Source organism: Cervus canadensis, chromosome 17 (assembly GCF_019320065.1).
Source record: "Cervus canadensis isolate Bull #8, Minnesota chromosome 17, ASM1932006v1, whole genome shotgun sequence".
NCBI classification, from domain to species: Eukaryota; Metazoa; Chordata; class Mammalia; order Artiodactyla; family Cervidae; genus Cervus; species Cervus canadensis.
The window spans coordinates 22903622-22920402 of NC_057402.1; the positions used below are offsets into that span (position 1 = coordinate 22903622).

At 36.4% G+C, this 16781-nt stretch overlaps 1 protein-coding gene across 2 annotated transcripts in view; it reads right to left on the minus strand.

Moving 5' to 3' along the window:
- The window catches only part of BRMS1L (BRMS1 like transcriptional repressor), a 42866-nt gene extending 26319 nt beyond the window's left edge, over positions 1-16547 (minus strand). Inside the window, exons 1-4 of one of the 2 annotated variants that reach the window (XM_043490218.1) lie at positions 16225-16507; positions 12037-12127; positions 8175-8302; positions 6305-6384 (exon numbers count right to left, since the gene is read on the minus strand). In XM_043490218.1, coding sequence (XP_043346153.1) covers positions 6305-6384; positions 8175-8302; positions 12037-12127; positions 16225-16366 — 441 coding nt within the window. In that variant the 5' untranslated portion in view covers positions 16367-16507. Of the gene's footprint in view, positions 1-6304; positions 6385-8174; positions 8303-12036; positions 12128-16224 lie in introns of both variants that reach the window. The other variant, XM_043490219.1, reaches the window with a different exon arrangement.
- Between the last annotated feature and the right edge of the window lie 234 nt (positions 16548-16781).

The following is a 16781-nucleotide window of genomic DNA, read 5'->3' on the forward strand; positions in this document are numbered from 1 at the left end:
AAAAAAGTATTTAGAGCAATAAGGATATGCTTATGAAATGCTGCTTATAAAAAAGTTAGGATACAAATAGTATACACAGAGTCACACCAGCTATGTGAAAAACAATTATACAAACATATGCACACTTAGGGCTTCCCGGGTGGCTCAGTGATAAAGAATCTGCCTGCATGCAGGAGCTTCAGGTTTAATCCCTGGGTTGGGAAGATCCCATGAAGAAGGAAATGACAACCCACTCCAGTATTCTTGCCTGGGAAATCCCATGGACAGAGGAAGTTGGTGGGCTACAGTTCATGGAGTGACAAAAAGTTGGATATGACTGAGTGACTGAGCATGCATGCACACTTATTAACAGTGATTACTTCTGCTTAGTAGATGATGGTTACTTTTATTCTCTTCTTTAGACTTATTTCTCAAGTTTTCTCATCAAACACTTACTAATGTTATAATCAGAAAAAAAATAATCAAATGAATTGAAAGCCAAAAAAAATCAGAGCTCTGAAGAGCTCTCACCAATTTTTAAAAATAGGAATGCTAACCCTGAACCCTAAGGGCCTGGTTGAAACCTCGCTACCACCTGCCATCACATCTTAAAACTCATTTCCAGCTCTATGGGGAGGCTTAAATGAGATAACCTAAATAAAGCATCTCTACCCATCTTAGTGTGTGAGGCACTTTATAGTATTCTATAAATATGATTTTCTTCCTTAATTTGACACAAACCATCTGCTGCCTTGATTGCCTCTGTATACTCTCTATGTGCAAACCTGCGTGAACCTGTCTAGTCTCTGGTCCTAGCCCTTCTTTTCTATCTGCTGCTAATCAAACTTTCACTCTGACAACTGGCAGTATGCCTTCCTTCTTCCCACTTCCCTTGCCCCTCAGGTTATTTCCATTATTAATATGTGAGTCAAATGAAGAACTAAGGAATAAGCAGATACAAAGCCCAGTATAACAAAGTTCAGATTTAACACTAAACTACATAAATAACTAGAAAAATCAAACAAAGGATTTCAATCCTTGTTCTGCTGCTTATTAACTGTGTGACTCCCAAGCAAATTACTTAACCTCTCTGAGTCTTTGTTAACCTATTCATAACAATCAAGACAATTCCTATTCTATAAAATTGTTGTAAGGATTAAAATGAGAGTGAATGTAAAACACATAACACTAAATATTTAAAGTTCCTATTCACCTTCTATTTCCTATCTAAAATGCCCTTAACTACTGGTGAGTATTTTCAGATTAACTATATAATTAAACAGATTAATTATAATAGTAATTATATATTAAACATTTAAAACATCAAACCATAACTAAACCAGAAGAAACAGGTAAATATTCAGCATCTCTATGAAGAAGCGAGGATTTTCAAAGCTGAAAAATGATGGAAGAGAAAGAATATCAATACAATTGCCTAAGTAAAAAACATTACTTAAATGTATCTTGTTGACTTTTATTTATGGCAATGTAGAACACTATATATTCACAAAAAACAAAACTAAATAAAACTCCCAACACATCTAGACATTCTAGATAGAATACCACAAAATATCTTTTTAAAGACATAGCTAATCTCTCAAGAAAATAAGAGATATCCCCAAGGATCAAACATAAACAAGGAGCTAAAAACCAGCATGCTAACCTGATACTGAAACTGTGGTTTCCTTGAGGGTATTTGCTGGTTACTGAATAGAGGAGGCATGGTTTTTAGCGGCTATTTGGTTAAAAGAGAAAGATCTTGGAGGTAACTGAGATCCCTGCATGGTTCTGAAGGGTTACTACATTTTATGAAAAGGCTGACTTAAACGATCCACCTGAGGGAAATCTCTCAGCATAGAGCATAAGTGGAGAAAAAAGTTTTCCCTAAACATGTATCATCTCAAGTCTGACTTCTACATATCTGAGATTTAAACACAGAAAATCCCAAGCCAAAAAACTAAAGCAGTCATGTGCTGGTGGCAGATGAGGATACCTGGCTAAAACAACTCAGCAGAAAAAACAGCAGATACTATTTGAAGGGGGCTTCCCAGGTGGCACTGTGGTAAAGAACCTGCCTGCCAATGCAGGAGACGCAAGAGACAGGGTTTGATCCCTGGGTTGGGAAGATTCCCCTGGAGGAGGAAATGGCAACCCACTCCAGTATTCTTGCCTGGAGAATTCCATGGACAGAGTAGCCTGGCGGGCTACAGTCCACAGGGTTGCAAAGAGTCAGACATGACTGAGCATATGCACGCACACACATACACACAATCTCAAGAGCCACGTCTTCTGTCCAAGGCTCACAGAATTCCTACCAATAAAGCCTCCAGAATCATGAAATAAGGAAACAAACTGTGAGGTTTGGCAGAAATAAGAAACAGCAGAATTAGGCTCTGAAGAATGTCTGATAATGACTTACTGAATAAAAATATGAATTCACTGTTAAGCAGTATGAAAGACAGAATGAGGACTTACATATGACTTATTAAAGTTCCAGAAGATGCAAGTAAAGACAATGGAAGAGAGGCAATACCAGAAAAGTTAACAGCTGAGAAATCTTCACATTTTTTGGATTTAATTGAAATGGAATTAATGGAATTAATTGGAATTAATTAATTTAATTAATTGAAATTTCCATTTCAATTAATGGAGGGACTTCCCTGCCAGTCCAAGTGGTTAAGACTTCACCTTGCAATGCAGGCAGTGCAGGTTTGATCCCTGGTCAGGGAGCTAAGATCCCACACACCTCACAGCCAAAAAAACAAACAAACAAAAAAACATAAAACAGAATTAATGGAAAACAAATTCTGAGATGCAGAAGTCACAGCAAATCCAAGTCAGGAGAGAAAAATAATCCTGTGGAGACACACAGTACAGAAACTGAAGAACAACAAACGCAAGAGTTTTTACAGCCAGTAAGGGGAAGGGAAAAAATTATCTACAAATGACTGTAGGCATCTAGCACCGACTGTGGAAAGCAAGATCCTAAAAATATTAACAGGAAATAATTGTCATCCTAGAATGTTATAACCCCCTAAACTGTTATTCCACAATGTTTACAAATACAGCTATTTTTGAACAAATAAAAACTGAAATAAAAGACTTGCAGGGAAAGAATGCCTAGGATATTCTTCAAAAAAGCAAAACATAAACCTGCAGGGAAGGGTTGCAGCTAAAAAACAATGAACAAGAGGCTGCACTGGTGGTCCAATGGTTAAGAATCCACCTTCCAATGCAGGGGATGTGGGTTCGACCCCTGGTTGGGGAACTAAGATCCCATGTGCCTCCAGGCAACTAAGCCTGCATGTGGCAAATACTGATCCTATGCCCTCTAGTGCTCGTGTACCACAGAGAAAGATCCCTCCCGCAGCAGTGAAGATTCCACATGCCACAGCTAAGATCTGATACAGATAAATTAATTAATTTAATAATTAAAAAACAGTTAACAAGTAACTAGTATTAATAAAATATGGATAAACTTAAACAGAACTAAATCTATGAGATCAAAGTAATGTCTCATCTAAAGTATGAAATGTAAGAAATTGTGAACAACTATAACTTGCAATTTGGGAGGGAGTAACTGCAGTTAAGAGTTCTAAGGTCCTTTATATAGGAATTCTATCGAGAAGAACAGAGCTATTGATTGGTATTTAGATTCTACTAATGGAGGTATGCATACTGAAAATTTAAGATAATCTTTAAAATATAGAAATGGAAAGTGTGGAGGTAATCAATTAAAATAGAAATAGAGGACATACATTTCTGATGTAATTTTAAAACTCAATAAATCACACACACTTACCAAAAAAAGGTCAGAAGAGAATTTTAAAAAAGGATAAAGCAGAACAAATTAAAAACACAGAATAGGCTGGACTTAAATACAAATTAAAATAATTGGACTAAATTTATCAGTTAAAAGACAAAAATTGTTGAATAGTTTTATTTTAAATCAAGGTATATGTTATTTATAAGTAATACACTAAAATACAAGGCCAGAAAAAAGTTGAGAGGAAAAAAATAAAGAATGAAAAAACCTTTTATCAGGCAGATGCCAAGCCAAATAAACCTGGGTACCTGCTTTAACTGTCAAGACAAAATAGACTTTAAGGCAAAAATCACTGTTACAGAGATAGAAGGGTATAAAAAAAGGATAAAATGTTACACTCATTAAAAATACAAAAATTTTAATATGTGTGTGCTAATACAGATTCTCTCTCTCTCTATATATATATATATATGTATATACACATATATAAAGCAAAAACTGATAGAATTAAGGAGATATGGGAAATTAAAAATCTCATTTACAAGAGTATCTAAAATAATAAATACTTAGGAATACACTAAAGTGAAAGACTTGTATACTGACAATATAAGACACTGATGAAAGAAATTAAGGAAAATGCAAATAAGTGGAAAGAGAGCCCACGTTCATGGATTGGAAGACTTATTATTGTTAAAATGTCCATACTACCCAAAGCAATTTAAAAAATCAATGTAACCGCTATCAAAATTCCAATGACTTTTTAACAGCAATAGAAAAAACAATCCTAAAATTCATATGGAAATACAAAGGATCCCAAGTAGCCAAAACAATTTTGAGAAAGAAGAACAAATGTGAGGAGGCCTCACATTTCCTAATTTTAAAACATATTATAAAACTACAGTAATTATAACAATATGGTAACAGAATAAAACTTAGACCAATGGAACAGAAATAGAGAGCCTTGAAAATAAACCCATGAATGTATGGTCAACTGAACTTCACCAAGGGTGCCAAGAATACATACATCACTTTCACTGCAGCATTATTCACAAATCACATTATTATTTATATGATGATTTATTTATATTATTTACACTCTAAATTAAGAAAGGGTAACATGGTTGGATATAGTATCAATATATAAACTCACTCATATAAACTCTTCAATATATAAAGCTCACTTTTCTAGGCAGCAGCAGAAAATAAAAAGTAAAAAAGGTAATTTTTAAAAAGCTGTTACTAAACAACAAATAAAATTAATAATAATAGCAACTGTAAGAAGAAAAAGAGCAAGGTAAAATTATTAGGCTATCATCAACTTACTAGAATGAAAGCTGTAAAAAGAGAAATTGTGATACTGGTGCAAGGGGAGCCAAAGAGACCACTGGAACAGATGGAAAAAACACTAAAAACAAGCCAGCACATATGTGGATATTCGGTATAAAAAAGAGATGGAATTGCTGATTAGTGGGGAAACAATGAAGTATGTATTAAACAGTGAGATTACCTATCCATAAGCAAAGAAGTAAAATTAGATCCATACTTGAATCACACACAAAAATGAAATAAAGGTAGTTTAGCAACAAAAAGCAAAATTTCAAATTTTAGAAGAAAACATATCGTTTTAATCAAAGTGGGGAACACACAAGAAACATATACAGTATTATAAAGGAAAGATGATAAATTCAACCACATTAAAATGTGAAATTTTGTTTAAAAGGTCATCAAAAAGAGTGAAAAAGATACCCCACTGCCTGGGTAAAAATATTTGCAAAGCTTATAACCAGCAGTGCATTTGTATCCAGAATATATGAAGAATCTCTATAGTTAATGAGGAAAAGACTAAAAGCTCAACATAAAGGCAAAAGATATGTACAGGTACTTCTTAGAAAAGAAAATCCAAATAGCCAGGAAACATCAAAAGATGTTTCATCTCAGTTATAACCAAGAAAATGACACAAGCTCCATCATTTTTATATCTATCTACTCCCAGTATTTTAATAGTTTATAAAGATATGGTACATTAAGATAAGAATCATCACAGAACTTGTTCTTATTTTCACTAGTTATTTATGATCTTGTCTAGGTCTTATGAAAAGTAATCTGCAAAATCAACAGTATGTTTTCCAGCGTTATTAAAAATAAACAGAATATAGAGAATCCATTTTTCCCCCATAGAGAATTTTGCCCTAAGATATAGAAACAGATCTAAAAACTGAGAAATTAACAGAACTACTGGATATATACATTTTTTGAGTCTTTAGCATTATACTAATTATACTATTTGGTGATGCCAGATGACATAATCATTACAAAGTCTTTTTAAGGTGACAGCTGCAAAACTTCTAAAATTATACCACTAGTTCTTTTGTATGATTCTTTCTTTGTGTCCTATTTCCAATATAGCTTCCAGTGAAACTGTATTAAAAAAAAAATTGCATAAGCAGACTGAGTTAAAGTACTATTTAATTTTGTTTCATTTATTTTACTTTTTTAACTGCTGCACTAGAAGACTTGAAGAATTGAAATCAGCTTAAAAGTTAAGCAAAATAACAGTACCTCACAATGCTGGCGAGAAGCTTGAATTTCACATTCATATTTGTTCTTTACAGATTCTAAGCAGAGCTCTCTATAGATTCCTGCAACCAAACACAATTACTCTGATTATGTTAGCAATAAGGAGTTTCATTATCACTTCCCTGTAAGAATTCTGTCCTATTTTATAAAATGAATCAAGAAGAAATCGGCAGGTCTAACTTTACCTTTAAAAACTAGAAATAACAAGGCTCAGTCAAAATATATGTCAAAGAAGACTACAAAACTAAGAGTTTAAGAGCTAGAGAGAAACTACACTACAAATTTTAGTTCTTACCCATTTTTCTAAAGAATATTTCTAAATGCTTGATAGAGAATGATTAAAATGAAAATAAAACTCTTCACCTATGAAAAACAATGTCTCAGGACTCATAAGGGAAACAGAGTCAAAAAACTCTGGTTTCTCAATCACATATACCCAAACTAACAACTGGATACCATAAACATCGAAACCACTCTTTTTTAACTATTACTTATTTTCAGAGTCCAAAGCTTCCAAGAAGACTAAATGTATAAACTAATATAACAAAATTTATAAATTAACCCGATGTTTGAGTGCTCCTGACAGAGCTTTACCTAGAGGATGGATGGTCAAGAGAGTTTAACTTAGAGGTACCGAAACAACCACATAAAATAGGCACCCTAAAAAAAACACATAAAATAGGCCATGCAAATACACCATCACAAAAATGGCAAAGAGGTCTAGATGTACATACTTAACTCTATGCCATAGCTGCCCCTAGAACTGCAATACTCTTTCCTGTAGAGTAAAGGCAAGGAACAGATAACTGGAACTATGTCGTCAGCAACACAGTCACACACACGACTCTTTGTACAATCAAAAAGCAAAGGAGGCCACCTAGTAGCAAAGTGAATAACTGACTCAAGTAATATTTTCAAAACATTAGGAAGTCTCACTTAGTTCTTTTCAAATGTCAAATAAAACTAAGGACATGTTTACTTTTAAGGATGTCTAAGTCAATATGCAAAGATAGCAGATTAAGCATCACATTATCTATACACTTAATATTAAGCACTCAAGACTAAAATTCGGTTTAAGGAGGATTCAGTATAAGAACCTATTATCAACAATGCCATACGTATTATTCATAAATAACAGGTGTATGAGGATCAATGATTGTTCCCCAAAAAGAAAACAACTTTACTGGAGATCAGTAAATTTCAGTTTTTAGTTTGACTGTGAAAAATCATTACATGATCTTCAAATAGACATATCCTTTGTTAGGCATGGTAGGACACAATTCTGAGGCCAGATCCCAGTTACAAACAGAAGACTGAAATTTAACCACACAAATAAAATACATCTTCATTTATTCATAGTCACAAATGTGTCACCAAACTTTTCAAAATAAAAACTTATAACTGAACTACAGGTTTGAAGGTTAATTCCCTGTTCTTTAACATCCTGATCAATTTTTTTTTAATGCTTTATAAAGAAGAGCTCTTTATCACTCTTAAAGATGAAAAATACTAAGAGGACTTAAATTGAACATTAACAGAAAAATAAACTATGGTAGTAACAGTATCTCTTAATGAAAATATCCTGGTTTCTAATTGTTTCACGTGTGGAAATACCTTTTCAACAACACTGTGACCAATTTGAGGGCTTTTTTTGTTTTAACCCTCCATAGCAGCAGAGAAAAGCAGGAGGCATTTAATAAAATAACTGTGGGTTGATTGATAGTATAATAATCTGGTCAATGTAAATACATTTGTACTTCTATTAACAACAACCACTCATTTGACAAACACCTTTTAAATCTATTGAAGAATTCATACTCTACTATACGGAAAAGATGTTTCACTTTCCTACCTGCTACCTTTGTACGAATTTGCATATTTTCTTGTAAAGTTGCCAGTGGTTCCAAATATTCTGGTGCTTTTCCAGCTATGACTTCTTGTAGTTTTGCATCCACCTGACTTAATCGTTCTTTATAAAGTCTTAACAAAGCAAAAATTAAGATATTAATTTTAAAAGCCCAGCAAAGGCTAACAATTTACCATTTCTATACATTCTCTCTTAATATCCTTCATATTCTAATAGCCTACCAAATGTATTTTTTCCTTGATCTCAGATGACAAGAACACAGTTACATCATTTGACTTTTATGCAAATAATCACAAAGAAATATTTTTCTATTTTTTTAGATATATCGCTTTTTAACAGTTAATTTACAAATCAAAAAAAATACAACCAAAATAACTACCTCTGGACACTGGAGATGTTTTTAACTGCAGAATAAATCAATTCTAAGAGAAAAGGTCAAATAAACACTGAATTTAAAAGGAACAAATCATTTTGAGTATTTTAGATACAGGCATTACTAGCTGTCAGAAATAAATAATTCCCTGTCTCCTCTCCAAATCTCCTGAAAAGGAGTCAGTATAGCAATATTCAGCCTACTTAATTTTTAAGAGAACAAAGAAGAAGCAGAGTGATGAAGGTAAAACCAAAGGCTAGGGAACTTAAGACCTGGCATACTCAGCTCATCTAGACTGTGAATGAAGAAGCTACAACATGAGTTGCTTGGCAGATGGGGAAGTGAAAAGCGGGGCGAAGAATCCCCGTTGCTCTTTTTAAGAGTCTACGTGCAAAGAGGCCTAATGTAACAGCTGTCACATCAACACCTTCAGCGTGATTATCAAAGATGGTATGTGAGGCAACTCAATGTTTATTTTTACCAATAGTCCTGCAGGATAGAACTTTTTTAACAAGAAAATGTTGAAACTGTCATTCTTTATGAGAAGCGTTTCTAACCCTCGTTTTGCGGCATTTCAAAGATATCCTAAAATTTCAAAGCAGATTAACAATTTAAGATCATTCTGTAAGAAAATTTTTTGCCATTTATTACTGCATCATAGGTGAATATCTCATAATACACAAGGATGGCATGTAGTAACTCCCAGGAGAAACCACTGATCATGCTTATAGTTGTTTGTATAAATAGTAGTTGACTATTGAAAACATGATACTTGGCGTTCATATAATATTCCACTCTTTCCTCTTGAAAATACCAACTAAGACAACTAATATTGCCTATCATTGATCATTATATTTAGCATAGCGATTTATATAATGATTTTAAAGGAATAAAGCAAGTTTGAGTGTTCTTGCTAGTTAATATTCTTTTTTTTACAACCAGAAAGGAAAAATTATCTGAATCAACTTCCAAAATAATACATTATCATGTCTGGGTTAAATTTTTCTAAAACTCAACATACAATGTATGAAATCCAAAAAGTATAACACGATACTAATAGTTTTTGAAATTATAAATACAACTTCAAACAAAATGCTAAAAACTAATACAAAAGATGACTGCACCTGAAAAACATCAAACTCATACAAAATATGGATAATAAGGTATCCTAAATACGTGAACATCCTGAATGAAGAGGATATGTGAATTAACAGTATTCAATTAACTCACTTTAAAAAAACAGATTCCTCAAAATCAGTATAATTTCTACAACCTTGGAATCAAGTATAAACTCATCAAAGGCAAGGATCATGAGTCCTGCAGCAGAAACCACAATACTATTCACAGAACAGAAGCTAATTAATGTTTGTTGGATGTTGAACACGGAAATGAATGGACACTTAGGTGGGACAAGTCCCTCTTTCTTTCTAAGAAGGTGGAAGAACTCACCTTCCACCACTTTACGAACTGCAAATTGTGGATTTTCTGCCTTAGGAAAGGAGTGCTATATGTGCCCTATAGTGCTAGAACAGGCAAAGCAGGATATTTATTATTATTATTATTATTAATATTATATTTCCCACCTCTTCCAAAGAGGATTTGAGACAGCTTAAAGAGATACACAGTATGAGAAGACAAAAATAAAAAACAAAGCAACAGGGTAAGACAAAAAAATAATCATAAAACTTGTGCCAGGATTTTTTTTTCAAAAACATATTTATAGATACCAATTCCTTGAGAAAGAATCCTATTAAATAGTGTTAATGAGTCTACTTTTAATACTTTCAGAAACGAATAATGCTGATAGGGGAACTGGCAGGTGATCATGGTGAGCCATGAGAAAGCAAAAATCAAAGCAACTGCCTGCCCCAAGGGGAACAAGATCAGACCAAATGACTCACTAGATGCAAACTTCTCCTATGCAATATATTATACTAGAGCTTTACAACAATTTTAATTTCTTGGATAACCAAAAAAGGCTCTATAAAAGCTCAATACGTGTATCTTAAATAACTGTTTAAGAATCACTCATTCATGGATTTCTTATGCTAAAATACAAATTTGCCTCCTCTTTTCCAGAATGATCCCAAATGAACTGAATGAACTCTCTGTGCTGCCCAAATAATGGATTTCTGGGAATCCAAACTAATTTTAACTTCAAATTAGTAATGTAAATCTTTAGCATTAGAAAATATCATGCTTTTTAAAAGCAAAATTTTACACTATGGATTATTTTGGATTGCTTATATTAATTTGTCACACTAGCATAGAACATTATCTATACATTCATCACTAATACCAATGAAAGTTAACACCAGAAATGGCATAAACAGCAGGATTCGTCTGGTAACGAAATCTGTCTTATTTCAGGCTGGCAATTCCAGATATTAAATGGGCTTTCATCTCTTCTTTGGGCCTCTCTAGGGAAGAAGTAGGAGAAACAGAATAAGCAGCAAAATCACAAAGAATCCATAAACTAAGAGGCAGCTTCTGAATAAGTTAAGCTATCTATGGTCTCAACAGTTTCTCCCTTTCATTTATGTTTCCTAAAGTATATCATGCCCCATGACCTTGCCAGCAAGTTCCAAACTGAATGTTCACCTTTAAGATTTCTTTAAAATCTGCATCTATTCTATTCTCTCCAATCACTGGAGCTCCTTCTTGCATTACCAACTTTACATAAGAGTTCTGGCATTATAAAGAGGGGGAAAAAACAGTATCTGTAAACACACACTACATGTCAGACAAATGGCCGAGAATTTTATATACTGCTCATTCAATCTTTACAGTGGATAATAAAGAACCTATTACTATATTTTTAAAATCTGTCAAGAAAGCCTGGATTCAGGCCCTGTGATTCCACCATGATTCCTCCAAAGTAATGTGCCTTAGTGGAAGGAACACGATAGCACCTAAGATGTAAAGCCTGGCTTAATTTATCACCTTCTGATAAACTATGAACAAGTCACTTAACCTGTGTGATCAATCTTCTCAAGAGTAAATGAGAGATAAAACTATCTTCCAACCTTACAAACTAAACAATGCATGTGAAAACATGCAATGTATACATTATTCAATGTTAAGATATAAATAAAAATCACCATGCTATCTCTTGGAAATAACTCTTATTCTCAAATTTTTTAAAAAATGTTATCTTTATCCAGTTATTTAACAAAGGAATGAATGAAGCACATTAGAACCAAGGGTGCAGCAATCCAAGGAAAACACTTTCATTACCAATACCCACATAAAAATCTTATTAAATTCCCCCCCAAAACCAGCCTCAAAACCCTTGATTAGTTAATTAATGAGGCCTTCAACAGGCAAACAACAGTTGAAGCCTTTTTCAGGTCAGTCAGTCCCATAAAAAACAAAAAGGAAAATAGTTTAGAATGAATATAATTTCTCTCATGCCAGTATACATGTGACAAGGTTGAGATTCAGTGACAGTGACCTTCAGAAATTACTACTTACTGATCCTTGAGATCTGTAAATTGTTTTTCAAGATTGGACATTTCATCTAAACATTCCATTCTTCTTCTTTCACAGTCTTCATCATCCATTTCTGTTAATAAAATGCAAATATCAAAGATAAAACTAATGCTATGTTCCAAATACATCTGAATGTTAATTAGAATGGTTAAAAAAAAAAACAGAAGAAGTACTTTAGGACTTAAACATTTATCAAATATAATTCCCACTGTAGATTTAATGTAAAATACAGATAAGAGTTAAAACAGTTGCTAGTTCTTAATTTTATTCATTTTTTAAAATAATTGTATTCATTTATTTTTGGCTATGCTGAGTCTTTGTCGCTGTGTGGGCCTTTCTCTAGTTGCAACGAGTGGAGGCTACTCTCTAGTTGCAGCACATGGGCTTTTCACTGTGGCAGCATCTCTTGTTTCAGAGCGCAGGCTCCATGGACCCGAGACTTCAACAACTGCAGCACTCAGGCTAAGTAGTTACGACTCCTGGGCTCTAGAGCACAGTCTCAGTATGGGCTCAGTTCTTTACAGGATGTGGGATCTTCCCAGATCAGGGATCATTCCTGTGTCTCCTGCATTGGCAGGCAGATTCTTTACCACTGAGTCACCAGGGAAACCTCTTTATTCACTCTTAAATCATTTTATTAAAGGGCTGATGGGGCAGGGGTCCAGCAGTTAAGACTGTGCTCCCACGTGTAAGGGGCACAGGTTTGATCCCTGGTCAAGGAACTAAGTTCCCACGTGCTGTAGTACAGCCAAAAAGAAAAAGGCTGACCTTAAACTGTGACTATATAGTAATTAGTCCACTTTTGGCTTGTTTTTCACCAACTCACCAAACTTAAGCACCAAAATGATTACGTCCTTTAAAGGTTAATATTGCTCAAGAATACTTACGGAATTCCATTTATGGAATGCTCACATGGATAATTTGCGAGTCAAATAAAAAAAAGAAGATTAATCTCAATACCACAGAGTATTTTGGTTTCCTACTCCTAGGCCCCCACTGTTCCCACTCCCCAATTACAGTCAGTCAGTGAGAAAGAGGAAGGAGGAAGACAAGCAAACTTTTCAAGGAAAACAACTGACAGCTACCAGCTCTCTCCTATATTTCACATTGTCTGTTTTTGTCAATACATCACATATAGCTGACAACATCAGAATAACTTAAGCACAAAATGATGTTCATATTGATCATCATCAAATAAAGGTCAAACTATGAGAAAAAATTAAATTATGTTCAGTTACTTTCTACAGCAAGATAGTATGATTTTTTTTTTAATTTTTCTGAAACAGATTAAAATTATTTCTGGCTCTTAAGAGCTTATTCCTTGACTCTTTAAAATGTGGTCCCTCAGAACTGCCATATGACCCAGTAATCCCACTTCTGGGCATACACACTGAGGAAACCAGATCTGAAAGAGACACGTGCACCCCAATGTTCATAGCAGCACTGTTTATAATAGCCAGGACATGGAAGCAACCTAGATGCCCATCAGCAGATGAATGGATAAGGAAGCTGTGGTACATATACACCATGGAATATTACTCAGCCATTAAAAAGAATTCATTTGAACCAGTCCTAATGAGATGGATGAAGCTGGAGCCCATTATACAGAGTGAAGTAAGCCAGAAAGATAAAGAACATTACAGCATACTAACACATATATATGGAATTTAGAAAGGTGATAACGATAACCCTATATGCAAAACAGAAAAAGAGACACAGAAATACAGAACAGACTTTTGAACTTTGTGGGAGAATGTGAGGGTGGATATTTCAAAAGAACAGCATGTATACTATCTATGGTGAAACAGATCACCAGCCCAGGTGGGATGCATGAGACAAGTGCTCGGGCCTGGTGCACTGGGAAGACCCAGAGGAATCGGGTGGAGAGGGAGGTGGGAGGGGGGATCGGGATTGGGAATACATGTAAATCCATGGCTGATTCATATCAATGTATGACAAAACCCACTGGAAAAAAAAAAAAAAAAATGTGGTCCCTCAAGATGATTCACTCCCCAATATCTGTAGATAGAGTTTTTCTGTAGCCTTAAGACTGGCCAGTACCAAGGATGGAGAAGAATAAAACTGTGGGAGTTTAACATGCAAGATAAATGGTAGAAAAGAGATGCAAAAGCAACATGCAACTGAAAAATTTATTTAATTTCTTTGTACTTAAAAAATCTGACTTGTGCTTCAAATCATTATCATATTCTTCATAAATTAATGTGTCCATTATTTTTTGGGACAGAACAAAAAACAGTTACAAAAAAATAAAAACCCACAGGATCAACATAAAAATTAGAGGCAGAATTTTAGTAAATAGATGTCATTTTGAGAGATCCTGACTCCCATAAAAACAAAAACAAAGAACAAGTGAAGATAAAATGTTTTACAGATCCAGAAAACGTACTCACATATAGTATTGATATTCTCTGTATTCCTCACTTTTGAAATCTCACCTATTTTCATGACTAAGCAGGTGAATTCCAAACTATGCTTCCCATCCCAGGCAGGTTCCAATGCCACATTACCACCTGTCAGTTGGGCACTCTGACTCAAATATACCATCAGGACCTCGAAAACAACATGTCTTTCATACTTTCATCTCAAATCTTTTTTTTTTTTTTTTTCTGTTTCTGTTCAAACTACCACCATTCTCCTTGTATTTGGCTTTTTCTTCTTACATTGACTCCTAAACTTGTATTCATCAATCCCACTTTCTGCTTTTTTTCAAGTCTTTCACACCTATATCTTTTCCTTTTCTAGCTCAAATCCTTCTGCCAACCAAACTGGTTTTCTCACTCTTTTAAATAAAGCTTAAGCCCTGGCCTTGCACTTTTTCTTATATTGCTTCTTCTACAGAAACACCTGAACTTTACCACTCCAATCCAAATTCCACCCATTCTTCAAGATAATTTAGGTAATCCCACTAGCCTTTGCTGACCACCCTGTACTGAAAAGATTTCCTCTACCTCTGAATTTCCACAGTATTGTTTATAAATAAGCGTTCATTTGGCAATTGAATCAAGTGGTGACCTATGACAGCTCTTTAATTGTGGTCAGATCATAACTATTTATACCTTCCACTGAGTAGAACCCAATACTGCAAAAGGAAGTCACTCAGAAACACTTATTCGGGGTGGCTGATTTATTGACTGAAATTACATACTTCCATGGAGGTTTTCTCTGAAAGGGAAGCCTAAAAAAGAGAGTGTCACGGTGATAGGCTGTCGTCAACCTGTCATCCATCCTTGCTTCACATGGCCAAAATCAGGCCAAAACAAAGAAGTAAGTCTCATCTTCATCGTATGGACAGAAGGAAAAGAACCCACGTAATCATAAATTTCATTTCTTTTTAAAATAACCATTCCTAAAAGACTGCAAAAATTGATTTAAGGTGTTAACCTGCCCCCCTCCACTCTATCCTATCCCACGCCCTTCAAAACAGAAAACAAAAACAAATAAACAGACAAAAAAACCAGCACAAAGTTAGAAAAGATTGCAGGGGAGAAGATTTGGAGAACTTCAAAGCTGCCAAAAATCAGCCAGTTATTTATAAGCATATGAAGATCTCCAATCAGTCCTGATGTTGGGCTGTTCTTCTCAGTCTCGAAAAGTTCACAGAAATGATGCAGATGACCCAGCTCCCACGTCAGCCCCCCGAAAGAGGACGAATGTCCAGTACGGACTGACACGCTTGACATTAATAAATTCTAAACCAGCCAAGAGCGAGTACCCTCGGGTCCTGACAACCCACACACGCTGAGAAGGGCTGCAAAGGTGCAAAATAATAAGTCGGCGGTGTGGGGAGAGGAGGCATTTACAGCGTCTCCCAGACAAGATGCGGGACATTTTCGCTCCGGATAGCCCGAGGCACTACCCAGAGGTCCCAAGGGCGGGGCGGATCGAGAACGGAACCGAGCATCGTCCGTGAGCCGGACTAGTCCAGGCCCGCGCCCTGCCCCGCTCCGCCCCGTCAACCGGGACCCGCCAGGAGCTGGGCAGCGCCCCGCGAACAGTTTGGGTGCCACGGAGGGCCGGGAGCCAGTCTCCGCCCCTTCCCTCTCTCCCCGCCCCGCTCTCCCAGCAGGACGCAGCTGCCCGGCGTGCGGAGAGCGGCCTGTCGCTAGCCTGGCGCGAGGACTCGGGGTCCCAGCCCGCTGGCTCGCGTACCTGAGCTATCTCCATCCTCGGAGACCGACGAGCTCTCGGTGTCCTCGTCCTCGGAGCTGCTCCCCTCGTTTTCGGCGTAGTCCACCTCCATCTCATCGTGATGGTTCGTCTCCTTCTTATCCCCTCGGGAATGGACTGGCATTTTCCAGCCGCGCCGTCGCTTCCCACTCCCGGCGCCCAGCCCGGCCACCGCCGCTTCAATGAAGGGCGCGCCGAACGCCCCGACCCACCCAGCAGCCGAGCTCGTTCAGAACCCCCTCGGCTCCTCCCCGCCCCCGCCGGAGCCTCACAACCTAACCCGCAGGCTCAGCACTGAGAGCTCTGCCATTGGTGGAGGCAGCCCTCCCGAGCCGGGGGCTGGAGCTAATCCTGCTCCGGTCCGGTTGGTTGCCGGTAATTACGGCGCGGCCTCGGGATGTGTGTCGGGAATTGTAGTCCTTACTATTCAGACCTGCAGGGGCCGCCGGCTTCGAAGCTTCAGCTACCCTGATCGCTTCTCCCCTCTGGACTTCAAGTCCCACAAGGCACGAAAGCTGCCAGACTCGGTTGCAGTTTAT